Source organism: Oncorhynchus mykiss, chromosome 1, assembly GCF_013265735.2.
Source record: "Oncorhynchus mykiss isolate Arlee chromosome 1, USDA_OmykA_1.1, whole genome shotgun sequence".
Lineage (NCBI taxonomy): Eukaryota > Metazoa > Chordata > Actinopteri > Salmoniformes > Salmonidae > Oncorhynchus > Oncorhynchus mykiss.
Window position 1 is genome coordinate 27,375,840 of NC_048565.1, and position 13,393 is coordinate 27,389,232.

Here is a 13,393-nt window from a genome sequence, read left to right on the forward strand (position 1 = left end):
TTTCTGTGGGATGAGCTCCCATGAATAGTTTTAATGACCGGTTTACACCCACACCATTCTGTTGTTGGGGCACTTCCACAACATTCCAACACAAAAAAAAGCTGCTTTTTAAGATCATTACTTAACATTTTTTGGAAGGCAAACTATTTCACTCATTGTTTTTAATTATAGGTCATATTTCATAGAAATCTGGAAACACTGGACAGTTACTTGAATATTTATTATTACAAATATCACAATTCAGAAAACAATGATCAATCAGTAAATCACATCTTTGGGACCCCTGGGGCTACTCCATTAAGACGTTAAGATACAATTTCACTTTTTCTTCAATGACTAATTTTCTGGAATGGAGACAATTGGCCCTCCAAATTTGCACTGTGACCAAATGTAGTCATTCATACTAACAGAGATGTGTGATATCTTCTGACAACATCCTCTGATTCTGAATGATTTTCCACAACCACTTCAGGCTATCCTGGGAATCAAAACTATCCCAGTTAACTGTGATTTCAATAACTTAATTTCAATCAACTCAATTTAGTTTTAATTGTACGTACACAAATATGATACTTTTTGAATCAGAGTTCCTCTGTTAATTTTGCAATCTCATTTATAACAGAATGATTATTCAATCAACTCAGAAATGCTTCAAGTAAAGGAGAGAGCGAGAGATGGAGAGTAATAGACAAATCTGTGCTCAGTTGGTATTGTATGTTTGAGCAGGGAGTTAACATAGTCTTTTTGTTGTTGTGCCTTTACGTTTAGTCAGAAAACAAGAGAATCACAGATACATTTAAAACGTTTGAGCAGAGATACACAGGACACATTGACCAGAGCCTGAGGTAACATTAGGCAGATCCATGTGCAGATACTGTGTGAGTTTATGACATTAAGATTGATGAGGCAATTCTGGAAATGCTGCTGCCTGCTAATATCTCAAAATTGCCTTCCTGCCCTCTCACTCTCTCAGCACTTTCTTGCTCTCAGACTGGTGAGGGGCCCATCTCCTCACAGAGAGAACGCTCCATGGAGTGCAGATAAAAGAAAGGTTCCCCCTCCTTGTTCTATTCTCCCTACAGTCGCTCTCCTGGGGGTCTTCGTCAGGTCCCACCACTCCCTCCTCAAATTAGGCCCAGTGTCCGATCACAAATCCTAGCACAGCCCCATTGTCCTATTGGTTGGGATTGGAGGAGGGGAGGGTTGGGGAGGAGTGTTCATGTCCTGGTTTGGAGGCGAAGTGTCAGGACACGTGTGAGATGAGTCTGACACGTGTCTGAATGTCCTGGCGACACAGTGGGCATGTCTCCAACTGTAAGGCACACTCCATACACATCCCACTAAGGAGACAGACACAAACACACAGAGGCCAAGTAAGGAGCTGTAACACATTGGCAAATGGCTACATAGGTACAAGTGGTGAAAAAGAGGGAAGTTGTTGTACCTGTGTCCACAGGGTCTCAGCTCCGTATCGGCCATCTGGTCACAACAGAGGGTGCAGCAGTTGTCTCTGATGCTCACCTGCTTCAGCAGAGCCAGGCGCCGGTGTCTGAGGGAAACACACAAGCACAGTCATGAAAAGCTACATAGGAGTTCACATAATGTGCAGTTGTTCAACCAGAGTGATCATTTAGAGCCTAACCATTTCCCTCCATTACCTCAGACTTACCTGGGAAGGATAATCTTCTCATCAGACGCCAGCGAGGCAAAGTCATTGAAGGTGCTGAATTTAACAGATGGGGGGTGGCGGAAGGGCTTCGCCCCAAAGTTAAACTCACATTGTTGGTAGGACATGAAACTTGCTGCTGCAAAGAAGCCAGACCTGAGAAAGAGATGAAGTAGAGAGACTAAGGTAAGTGGAAGAATAGGGAGGACATTGGATGTGGCAGTGAGTTAGTGAAATGTACAGCATGTGAATACTTGTGTGGGGTGGATTATGTCCATAGAAGGGAGCGAGCAGGAGTAGGGTGTGTATACTCACGTTGCGGAGGAGAACACCTGCTTCTCTGGGGGGAGTTCATGTCCATTCAGGAAGAAAAGCATCTGCTTCTTACCGAGGTCCAGTAGGAAACCGATGACATCTCCTACAGATCAACATGAGTGTAAAGCTTAAGGATAGGCTTGTAAGGGCCATTAGCTCAGTAACAAATGTGTGTAAGCTGAGGCCCCGACAGTCATCTCCCATTACAGCCTGCCTCTCTGAGCTACATGAATCCTGTACAAAGTTCGGGTAGAACTTACCCTCTTTCCAGCAAGGGTGGGAGTGTGGCTTACTGCGAGCATTGTACCAGATTAGCTGCCTGCAGCCATCATATGCACATGAATATTCATCATCTCCTATCCCATAGCCCTCCTGAAACACACACATTATGGCATTCAGTCTAGCATGAATAAACACTGCTTGCTGTGTGTATCAGTAAAGAATGAACACTTACATGGTTGAGGAACTTGCTATCCTTGGTGGCCCAGCCAATCTGCATGACCCCTGAGGTGACCACAGTGACCTCATAGTACCACACACCTGAGTCCACACAGAAGGTACAGCGGACACTCTCGAAGGAGGACGCGTCGCAGCGCGCCTTGGGAGGGGAGAAAAGGGCAGATCCATTATCTCTATAGAACACAAGTATTATACCCGGCAGTGTACAGTCACGGCCAAAAGTTGAAAATGCTGCCTTAGTTTGTATGATGGCAATTTGCATATACTCCAGAATGTTATGAAGAGTGATCAGATTAATTGAAATTCATTACAAAATCCCTATTTGCCATACAAATTAACTGAATCTCCCCAAAACATGTCCACTGAATTTCAGCCCTGTCACAAAAGGACCAGCTGACATCATGTCAGTGATTCTCTCGTTAACACAGGTGTGAGTGTTGACGAAGACAAGGCTGGAGATCACTCTGTCATACTGATTGAGTTTGAATAACAGACTGGAAGCTTAAAAAGGAGGGTGGTGCTTGGAATCATTGTTCTTCCTCTGTCAACCATGGTTACCTGGAAGGAAACACGTGCCGTCATCATTGCTTTGCACAAAAAAGGGCTTCACAGGCAAGGATATTGCTGCCAGTAAGATTGCATCTAAATCAACCATTTATCGGATCATCAAGATTTTCAAGGAGAGCGGTTCAATTGTTGTGAAGAAGGCTTCTAGGCGCCCAAGAAAGTCCAGCAAGCGCCAGCACCATCTCCTAAAGTTGATTCAGCTGCAGGATCGGGGCACCACCAGTACAGAGCTTGCTCAGGAATGGTAGCAGGCAGGTGTGAGTGCATCTGCACGCACAGTGAGGTGAAGACTTTGAGGATGGCCTGGTGTCAAGAAAGGCAGCAAAGAAGGCACTTCTCTCCATGAAAAACATCAGGGACAGACTGATATTCTGCAAAAGGTACAGGGATTGGACTGCTGAGGACTGGGGTAAAGTAATTTTTTCTGATCAATCCCCATTCCGATTGTTTGGGGCATTCAGAAAAAAGCTTGTCCGGAGAAGACAAGGTGAGCGCTACCATCAGTCCTGTGTCATGCCAACAGTAAAGCATCCTGAGACCATTCATGTGTGGGGTTGCTTCTCAGCCAAGGGAGTGGGCTCACTCACAATTTTGCCTAAGAACACAGCCATGAATAAAGAATGGTACCAACACATCCTCTGAGAGCAACTTCTCCCAACCATCCAGGAACAGTTTGGTGACGAACAATGTATTTTCCAGCATGATAGAGCACCTTGCCATTAGGAAAAAGGGATAACTAAGTGGTTCGGGGAATAAAACATAGATATTTTGGGTCCATGGCCAGGAAACTCCCCAGACCTTAATCCCATTGAGAACTTGTGGTCAATCCTCAGGAGGCGGGTGGACAAACAAAAACCCACAAATTCTGACAAACTCCAAGCATTGATTATACAAGAATGGGCTGCCATCAGTCAGGATGTGGCCCAGAAGTTAATTGACAGCATGCCAGGGCAGATTGCAGAGGTCTTGAAAAAGAAGGGTCAACACTGCAAATATTGACTCTTTGCATCAACTTCATGTAATTGTGAATAGAAGCCTTTGACCCTTATGAAATGCTTGTAATTATATTTCAGTATTCCATAGTAACATCCGACAAAAATATCTAGCCACTGAAGCAGAAAACTTTGTGGAAATTAACTTTGTGGAAATTAATATTTGTTCAATTAGTATTCATTCTCAAAACTTTTGGCCACGACTGAACACAGTTTATTAGGTACACCCCCCCCAGGTTCCACTCCTATCAGCTAAAAGTAAGAAGCGGCTCCAGTGGACACATGATCACCAACACTGGACAATTGAGGAGTGAAAAACATTGCGATGAATCCCGGTTCCTGTTGCATCATGCTGATAGCAGAGCTAGGATTTGGAGTAAGCAGCATGAGTCCATGGCCCCATCCTGCCTGGTGTCAAAGGTACAGGCTGGTGGCGATGGTGTGGGTAATGTTTTCCTGGCACACATTAGTTCCCTTGATGCCAATCGAGCAATGCTAGAAAGCGACACCTTGAAGAACCCATGCCCCAAAGAATTTAGGCTGTTCTGGAGGCAAAGGGGTGTCTGACCTGGTACTAGATGGGTGTACCTAATAAACTGGCTACAGTGTAATGCTGGCCTTTCCCATGACTGGAACATAAAATATAATCATTCATTGTGTGTGCAACACAGTGCCCCTACAGAAAGTTGAGTTTGGATCATTCTAGTCACAAGACCACTCCTCTGTTAGGCTTGTTAGATAGTAAGGCTGGGACAATACCAGGATCACAATATTCTTTCCATGGCAAAAATGAAAACACGAAGCAGAACAGACTCTTTGGTCCTTTAAAAACCTGCTGTATGTAAAATATTGTGCTATAGCTTTGAAAATAAATATATGTGACGCTGGATGACAACATAATGTTTGTTTCCAACATCGGGGCTGTTTTCCTAAAGAAGTTACATCCGCTTCGTGTTTTGTTTTCTTGCCACGATACTAATGAGTATCGAGATACTGGTATTGTCCCGGCCCTTCTAAATAGACCCCTCACCTCGAGTCCACTAGGAGAGATCTTAAGATACTCGCTGACGTCATTGCTGTTCAGCATGGCATTGATGTTGCTCAGGTTCACCTTCTCATAGGTGAACTGACGACCATCTTTCAGGACTGAGGAGAGGGAATGGTATAAGTCAGTCTCACACACACACGTGAAAAGTCTCCTCAACTGTGCTGCTAAGTGCATATTCTGAAGGCACATCACATCCTGCAAGGAGCTTAAAGCCTCTTCACACAAGGAACAATGGACTGCTGCTAAAGCCAAGAGCACTGTGGGGAAAGCTGTTGTGTTGGGAAATGTGGATGAGAACTGTCCTCACTAACATGATGTAGTCTACTACTCACAGAGGTTATCCAGGCTCCATTGTGAACAGAAGCCGACTTGGCGCTTCAGGTAGTCTGTGTGGTCAGCCCACGATTCCAGAATCCCCAGCCGGTCACCTATACATGACTCGGACACCGTTAGCTTGTTCTCACCTGCAACAGTGAAATATGACAGTTAGTTGTCCGTTTCATGGCCATTGTACAGGAGATGGGGACAAACTTACTGGTCTGTGAGAACTTCTCCAAGGCTATGAGGGCAAAGAGCATAACAGTAGGATGTGCCTCAGAACTCTGGGAACAGAGATTGACATAAATTAGACAAGGTATCATCCTCATTCTACAGAAAAACATGCAACACAAGTACATGACTATTGACAGCTTGTAACAGAATTTATGATCTTCTAGATCTGTGTGTTCTCTCACCAGGCTCTCCAGCAGGTACTCCAGGGTTCCAGGGCTCAGGAGTCCAATGCTCGCTGGACCTGAGACATGTGGAGTGGGCGTTAGGAGGGGAAGCAATGCTCAGGGCCACAGTAAAAGCACAGGATTGCACCAAAGCTACTTCAGATCTTCCAGAGAAAGAAAAGGTGTAGTTCACAGTTTGGGTTGTAAACAGACATTTTTTTATTTAACTAGGCAAGTCAGTCAAGAACAAATTCTTATTTACAATGATGGCCTAGGAACAGTGGGTTAACTGTGTTGTGGGTTAATAACTCTTGTTTTTGTCGCACTGCTTTGCTTTTTTTTTGGCCAGGTCACAGTTGAAAATGAGAAGTTGCTCTCAACTGGCCTACCTGGTTAAATAAAGGTGAAATAAATAAATAAATACATTTTTAAAACTGCCTTGTTCAGGGACAGAACGACAGATTTTTACCTTTTCAGCTCAGGGATTCGATCTAGCAACCTTTCGGTTACTGGCCCAACGCTCTAACCACGAGGCTACTTGCCGCCCCTACATTAATTAGTAGAGGCAACCCCTGTTGGGTATGTCAGACAGACTAAATCGTTTCACCTTGACCACCCTCCACAGTCCAGTGCTGCAGGCTCAGCAGAGCTGTCAGAGCAAAGGCAGAGCACTTTGGCCATGTCATGACAGACCAACTCAAACTTGCAGGATCAGCGCTTTCAGTTCACACTGACCACTTGATATGCTAAAAACTGGTTGAGCAGCTAGGGTCAAATAACCTGGAGCATTTTCATACATATTCACACTGTATATTCTGTGAGTTGGTGTGTGTGTAAGAGAATGAGGGAGATCAGGTTGCATCCACACTCACCAGCCAGTTTCTCAGCCAGGCAGCCTAGTACAGCTGTAGTGTTGCGGTGCTTGGAAGGGATGACAGCATCCTGGCGGGCCACAGTGGAACTCAGGCTCAGCATCCCGGACAGCTTCTGTAGAGCGTCCTAACAAAGTAAGGGAAACAAGCACTGTTATGAAAGCACAACACAGAAAAACCTTTAGATCGGCAATGTTCAAATCTACTTAATACCCACTTTCTCTGTAAGCCTATATGGAATAAAATGGGTAAAGCAACAGGCTACACTGACTAGATTAACAAAAACACTGAATCCCTCTCAATACAGAGTAAAAATTCTGAGCCAAGACTGTGGGTTTTTCTTTTTCAAAAGAAGAATCTTTAAGAGACAAAAGTACAGTGCTGACTCAAAGCAGATAAATAAACTAAAAAAGGTGGCCTCCAGCAGAAAAACCCTGTACTTGACAATAAGATTGGCTTGTTGTGATCAGCTGCTCTCAAGGAGTGCGTAGGAGTGGACAATCATGCTTTGGGAATTTGCTCTTTGAATTAAGAGTACTGTGACGGCATTAGGCAAGGAAGATGGATCGTAGCGACATTACAGGTAGGGCCCTATAAAATCTGTTAAAAAAAAACAAAAAACAGAATTCCATTTAGTTTTCCTCCAAATTCCGTTATCTCCTTTCTGGTTTTCCAGGTATCGGTTTTTCCCATTTTTTCAGGTTTTCGCTCAAAATCACACTTAGTTTATAGAAAAACTAAATTGGATGTTCTAAGTCCACAACAATGATTATACCACATCCGGAGACCTCTTTAGAGGTCTGGAAAAAATAGAAGTATTTACCCTTTAATCCAAATGCGCACCAGCCAGAGACCATTGTTTGTTAGCAATGTTTCTGTAGCGTTCATGTGAATGCAGTGCCTCCCCCTAAGTTTAATAGTAAAGACGTATTTTAACTGTAAAAACCCTTTTAATGTGCCATGAACACAACCAGTCATGTTTTCATCGGATTGTCAAAACAAATCCCTTCAAAAAGTAGGTTACGTTTGCACATTTATCCAAAATTATTTCAGCATCTGAACAGCGCACTCACTAACTTTCTAGCAAAAACTCTCACTGGAGAAAGTACCCAAGCGAGCGAAACAGCGCCCCTCTGTCTTATTATACAAGGAGTACAAAACACTGCTCTTTCCATGACATAGCTTTCAACTGGTCAGTCTATGATCCCTTATTGATGTCACCTGTTAAATTCACTTCAAGTCAGTGTAGATGAAGGGGAGAAAGGTTAAAGAAGGATTTTTAAGCCTTGAGACATGGATTGTGGATGTCAGCCATTCAGAAGGTGAATGGGCAAGACAGAAAATTTAACTTACAGTGGCTTGTGAAAGTATTCACCTCCCTTGGCATTTTTCCTATTTCGTTGTCTAACAACCTGGAATTAAAATATATTTTCTTGGGGGGGTTTGTATCATTTGATTAACACAACATGCCTACCACTTTGAAGATGCTAAATATTTGTTATTGTGACACAAACAAGGAAAAAAATGAAAACTTGAGCGAGCATAACTATTCACCCCCCCCCCCCCCCCCCCAAAAAAAAAGTCAATATTTTTTCACCTTTTGCAGCAATTACAGCTGCAAGTCTCTTGGAGTATGTTTCTATAAGCTTGGCACATCTAGCCACTGGGATTGTTGCCCATTCTTCAAAGCAAAACTGCTCCAGCTCCTTCAAGTTGGATGGGTTCCACTGGTGTACTGCAATCATACCACAGATTCTCAATTGGACTGATGTCTGGGTTTGACTAGGCCATTCCAAGATATTTAAATGTTTCCCCTTAAACCACTCGAGTGTTGCTTTAGAAGTATGCTTAGGGTCATTGTCCTGCTGGAAGGTGAACCTCTGCCTTTCAGAGATTTGAGACTGGGACAAACAGGTTGCCCTCAAGAATTTCCCTGTATTTAGCACCATCCAGCATTCCTTCAATTCTGATCAGTTTCCCAGTCCCTGCCGATGAAAAAGATCCCCACAGCATGATGCTGCCACCACGCTTCACTGTGGGGATGGTGTTCTCAGGGGGGTTAGGAGTCAGTGTTGGGTTTGCACCAGACATAGCGTTTTCCTTGATGGCCAAAAAGCTCAATTTTAGTTTCATCTGACCAGAGTACCATCTTCCATATGTTTGGGGAGTCTCCCACATGCCTTTGGCGAACACCAAACGTGTTTGCTTATTTTTTTCTTTAAGCAATGGCTTTTGTCTGGCCACTCTTCTGCAAAGCCCAGCTCTGTGGAGTGTACGGCTTAAAGTGGTCCTATGGACAGATAATCCAATCTCCGCTGTGGAGCTATGCAGCTCCTTCAAAGGTATCTTTGGTCTCTTTGTTGCCTCTCTGATTAATGCCCTCCTTGCCTGGTCCGTGAGTTTTGGTGGGCGGCCCTCTCTTGGCAGGTTTGTTGTGGTGCCATATTCTTTCGAGTTTTTAAATAATGGATTTAATAGTGCTCCGTGGGATGTTCAAAGTTTCAGATATTTTTTTTATAACCCAACTCTGATCGGTACTTCTCCACAACTTTGTCCCTGACCTGTTTAGAGAGCTCCCTGGTCTTCATGGTGCTGCTTGCTTGGTGGTGTCCCTTGCTTAGTGGTGTTGCAGACTCTAGGGCCTTTCAGAACAGGTGTATGTATACTGAGATCATGTGACCCTTAAAAAAAAGTCCACCTGTGTGCAATCTTACTAATTATGTGACTTCTGAAGGTAATTGGTTGCACCAGATCTTATTTAGGGGAGCTCATAGCAAAGGGGGTGAATACATATGCACACACCACTTTTCTATTATTATTATTTTTTTTAAACAAGGTTTTTTCCCCCCATTTCATTTCACCAATTTGGACTATTTTGTGTACGTCAATTACATGAAATCCAAATATATATAAATTTAAATGCCAGGTTGTAATGCAACAAAATAGGTAAAATGCCAAGGGGGATGAATACTTTTGCAAGACACTGTAGAACGGGGTATGGTAGTACCTGCCAGGCACACCGGTTTGAGTGTGTGAAGAACTGAAACAGTGCAGGGTTTTTCACACTCAACAGTTTCCCGTGTTTATCAATAATAGTCCACCACCCAAAGGACATCCAGCCAAAATCAGACAACTGTGGGAAGCATTGGAGTCAACATGAGCCAGCATCACTGTGGAACACTTGACAACTTGTAGAGTCCATGACCCAATGAATTAAGGCTGTTATGAGGGAAAAAGGGGGTGCAAAGCATTATTAAGAAGGTGTTCCTAATGTTTTGTACACTAAGTATATGTAGAACATGTATCGGATTCATTGCCATACTCTTTTTGGCCAGAAAGCAGGTGGTGCTCCAATAGTGCTCACTAGATTAGTGTCTTAGGTGCAACAGTGTGTGATGATTATTTTTTACAGTCTATGGTAAGGATGGTCAGGAAATCGCTGATTAAAACCCAATCAGAATAGGTTGATGTATGTCGATTGTGTAAAGAGGACACCACATAACAGAATGCAATGTTGCAAACTAGCATACGGAACCACTCTGCAAAATGTGTCCTTCCCGATCTGAAAACAGCGATGAACATAACATGTAGCAACAACAGGCATGTGGGGGGAGGGTTCTTGAAATGTAACATCCAATCAAAATCTTGCCGCTTGCAGCCAGCGAACAATTCAAACCATTTTTACAATACAAAATCCTCCAGACCTCCAAGAGAGGCGTGACATCTAGGTATGTCATTGCCGACACGAGACTACTACTAAACTAACATATGCCATTTTTTAAGGTGGTCATACCAAGGATAATTTAGGTATTTGATTTGGAATTTTAGGACCCCTGTATAAAGGAAACATGAAGAAACATTGAGTTTGGTCTTACTGCTATTAGCCTAAATCTTTTAACTGTGGAATTACCTGTATACCTTTGGCTATAAATTCCATACATTTTTCGTCTAGGTACCGGGTTACCTTCAGAGTCCCCGTGACACTTGTGTGTGTGTGTGTGTGTGTGTGTGTGTGTGTAGAACAAAACGGAGTACATCATAGTGTTCGTGGGAGTCTCATCTTTCAATAGTAATACTAATTTGTAGGCCAAACCGTTTGGACGCTACAGACATTTCCGTGAGAAGACATATTGATTTTTGAGACATCTCCAGGTCTGACAAACAGTGCTGTAGCACTGCCACCTTCCACCACAGATTCCGGAAGACCGGCATCGGCTGATGCGGTGGATAGAGACGCAGCCCATGCAACAACAAAAAACATCTCTAGCTTAACATGGGGATTTTTTTAGCATTTATTATACCTCGAGCAGAGCTTGGTGGGCATCAAGCAGATAAAACATTTTTATGCCCAGCTCATGAGGCCCCTTGATGATGTGAGGCCTAAGGCAATTGCCTTGTCTGCCTAATGATAAGTCCTCCAGTACGGTTGTCATTACATTAGCATCATAGCTAACAGCTACACAAAATGGTAGACAAACACACACAGAGGGGCATTCCTGTGCCGTTGCCTCTTCAGAAAGTTTTAGGGATGTCTCCCGAGTGGTGCAGCGGTCTAAAGCACTACAGACCCGGGTTTGATCCCAGGCTGTGTCACAACCGTCCGTGACTGGGAGTCCCATAGGCCGGAGCACAATTGGCCCACTGTCGTCTGGGTTAGACCGGGGGAGGGGGCTCTACCTGGCTCATTACGCTCTAGCGGCTCCTTGTGGCGGGCTGGGCGCCTGCAGGCCCACCACAAGTGTTTCCTCCAAGACATTGGTGTGGCTGGCTTCTGATTTAAGCGAGCAGGTGTTAAAAAGTGCGGTTTGGCGAGTCATGTTTCGGAGGAAGCATGACTCGACCGTCGCCTCTCCCGATCCCGTTGGGGAGTTGCAGTGATGAAACAAGATTGTAATTGGATATCACAAAATTGGGGAGAAAAAGGGGGTAAAAAATACAAGGAACGTTTTAGGGAAAAAACAAGTGACTGATGTATTTGTCTTGTGAAAATCGTGGGCAAATGAACACATTTTCTAATAACTTGAATACATTTAGTTGATTTCCTACATTTCAACACATTTTTGAACATTGTTGAATTCCTTTTTAAAATGTCTGGATTTTGTCCACATGCCCTAGAGGGAACTACAGACCCAGAACTTACTTTTGTGGGCAGTGGGCACTCGTCAAGCAGCAGGGTGATCACAGCTGGTCCCAATGGGTCGTCCAGTGGTATCACCCGAATCAGAGACTGGACCACCTCCAACCAGCCGTCATCTTAGGGGATGGGGCAGGGGAGGGAGTGGAGGTTAGCAGGGGAAAGAAAAACTGGTAATTAACAGCCCCATTGCTCTTTGTAGTTAGTTGTCACACTTGATGCAGATATGCGGTCTTTGAGGTTGTTTAAGTATGTCTGCTTGGGGGCTTTCTTGTGCATCATCACTCAACTGGTCAGAAACCGAAACTCATTTACGGTTGAATTCTGTTGAAAGGGAGGAATTGTTTGGGGTTTCTCTTCCTCCTGGCCATCCTCAATTCAAAATAATTGACTCATTTCTAACCTTTCCCTGTAATCAGATGATGCAACCTACTGTGTATTTCCCTCTTAAGGCAGATTGATGTCTTTTACAGATATCCCACAACATCATTGGTGAACATAAGAAAATCTGAAATGCAGTGAATAAAATACTAGTGACCCTTTATATGCCACCACCAGCTACCCCACTCCTATCCCTGATACAAGGTCCAGGAATAACTCCATTCTTCACTTTCCATAGCGGAGAGTCAACACCTGACTGCCCTGCCCCAAACCTACAACTCTGTCAACCATCAAAGGAAGAGATGCAATTATAAAGTAAACAGCACACAGTTGTGGCAATGAGAGGGGACGAGACATGCTGGCGGGCAGGATACAGTAGTTAAGACCCAGTTAGGCCATGCTAAATCCACCTCTTAGATACCAGCCAAAGAAAGGCTCAGACCTGCCACTCACTAGCATAATGCTCTGGAAGCATGGGTCTTGTTCTCAAAATGAATAGCCTTAACAGGGAATAGTAAAAGGTTACAAACAAGGCTCTTCGGTCTCACTTTATGTAGTGTTGTCTCTTGTCGTGATGTGCGTTTTATTTCACTTATTTATTAGATTTATTTTTAATCCCAGCCCCCGTCCCCACAGCTGGCCTTTAGCCTTTTGGTAGGCGGTCATTATAAATAAGAATTTGTTCTTAACTGTCTTGCCTAGTTAAATAAAGGTTAAATCAAAAATAAAAGGCTCATTAATGTAGAATGAACACATTCTAGCTGAAGGACCAGATGAGATTGACTAATAGGCAGGCAGAAAGGCACATTATGGCCTGAGGACAGGGACTGACTGGGCAGCCAGCATTAGCATCATTATGTCGGCTAGAAGAGCCTTGAACAACCTTAAGATCCACTAGTCATCGATATCCGTAGGTTACAGCTGACAAGAGGACTCACTAATTATTTAATTTAACACAGAGGAGATAAAGCATCAGAGGACAGAGTTCCTCTTACTGAAGAAAATTACAGTATCTTTCTTAAGAAATCTGGCCTGAAATCCATGTATTACATCATGGTACTGTATATGAGCAATCATAAGTACATCCGTCTTACCCGTTTCTGCCATCTCATGCAGCGTGATCATGGAGTAGGGAGGCTCTTGGTCACTGAAAAAAAAAAGACAAGAAAAAAAAAAGAAAAAAAAAAAGATGGTGAATAGAGAATCTTGTGACAATGAAGTTCAATCATTGGTTACGTCTGGT

At 43.6% G+C, this 13,393-nt stretch overlaps 1 protein-coding gene across 2 annotated transcripts in view; it reads right to left on the reverse strand.

Annotated features, from left to right (window-relative positions):
* The window catches only part of LOC110520144 (RING finger and SPRY domain-containing protein 1), a 16,742-nt gene continuing 3,349 nt past the window's right edge, over nt 1-13,393 (reverse strand). The window contains exons 3-15 of one of the 2 annotated variants that reach the window (XM_036974750.1): nt 13,245-13,297; nt 11,776-11,888; nt 6,636-6,762; nt 5,782-5,840; nt 5,583-5,649; nt 5,380-5,475; nt 5,030-5,145; nt 2,436-2,579; nt 2,242-2,353; nt 1,982-2,084; nt 1,670-1,822; nt 1,445-1,549; nt 1-1,340 (exon numbers count right to left, since the gene is read on the reverse strand). In XM_036974750.1, coding sequence (XP_036830645.1) covers nt 1,244-1,340; nt 1,445-1,549; nt 1,670-1,822; nt 1,982-2,084; nt 2,242-2,353; nt 2,436-2,579; nt 5,030-5,145; nt 5,380-5,475; nt 5,583-5,649; nt 5,782-5,840; nt 6,636-6,762; nt 11,776-11,888; nt 13,245-13,297 — 1,345 coding nt within the window. In that variant the 3' untranslated portion in view covers nt 1-1,243. Of the gene's footprint in view, nt 1,341-1,444; nt 1,550-1,669; nt 1,823-1,981; nt 2,085-2,241; nt 2,354-2,435; nt 2,580-5,029; nt 5,146-5,379; nt 5,512-5,582; nt 5,650-5,781; nt 5,841-6,635; nt 6,763-11,775; nt 11,889-13,244; nt 13,298-13,393 lie in introns of both variants that reach the window. The other variant, XM_021597248.2, reaches the window with a different exon arrangement.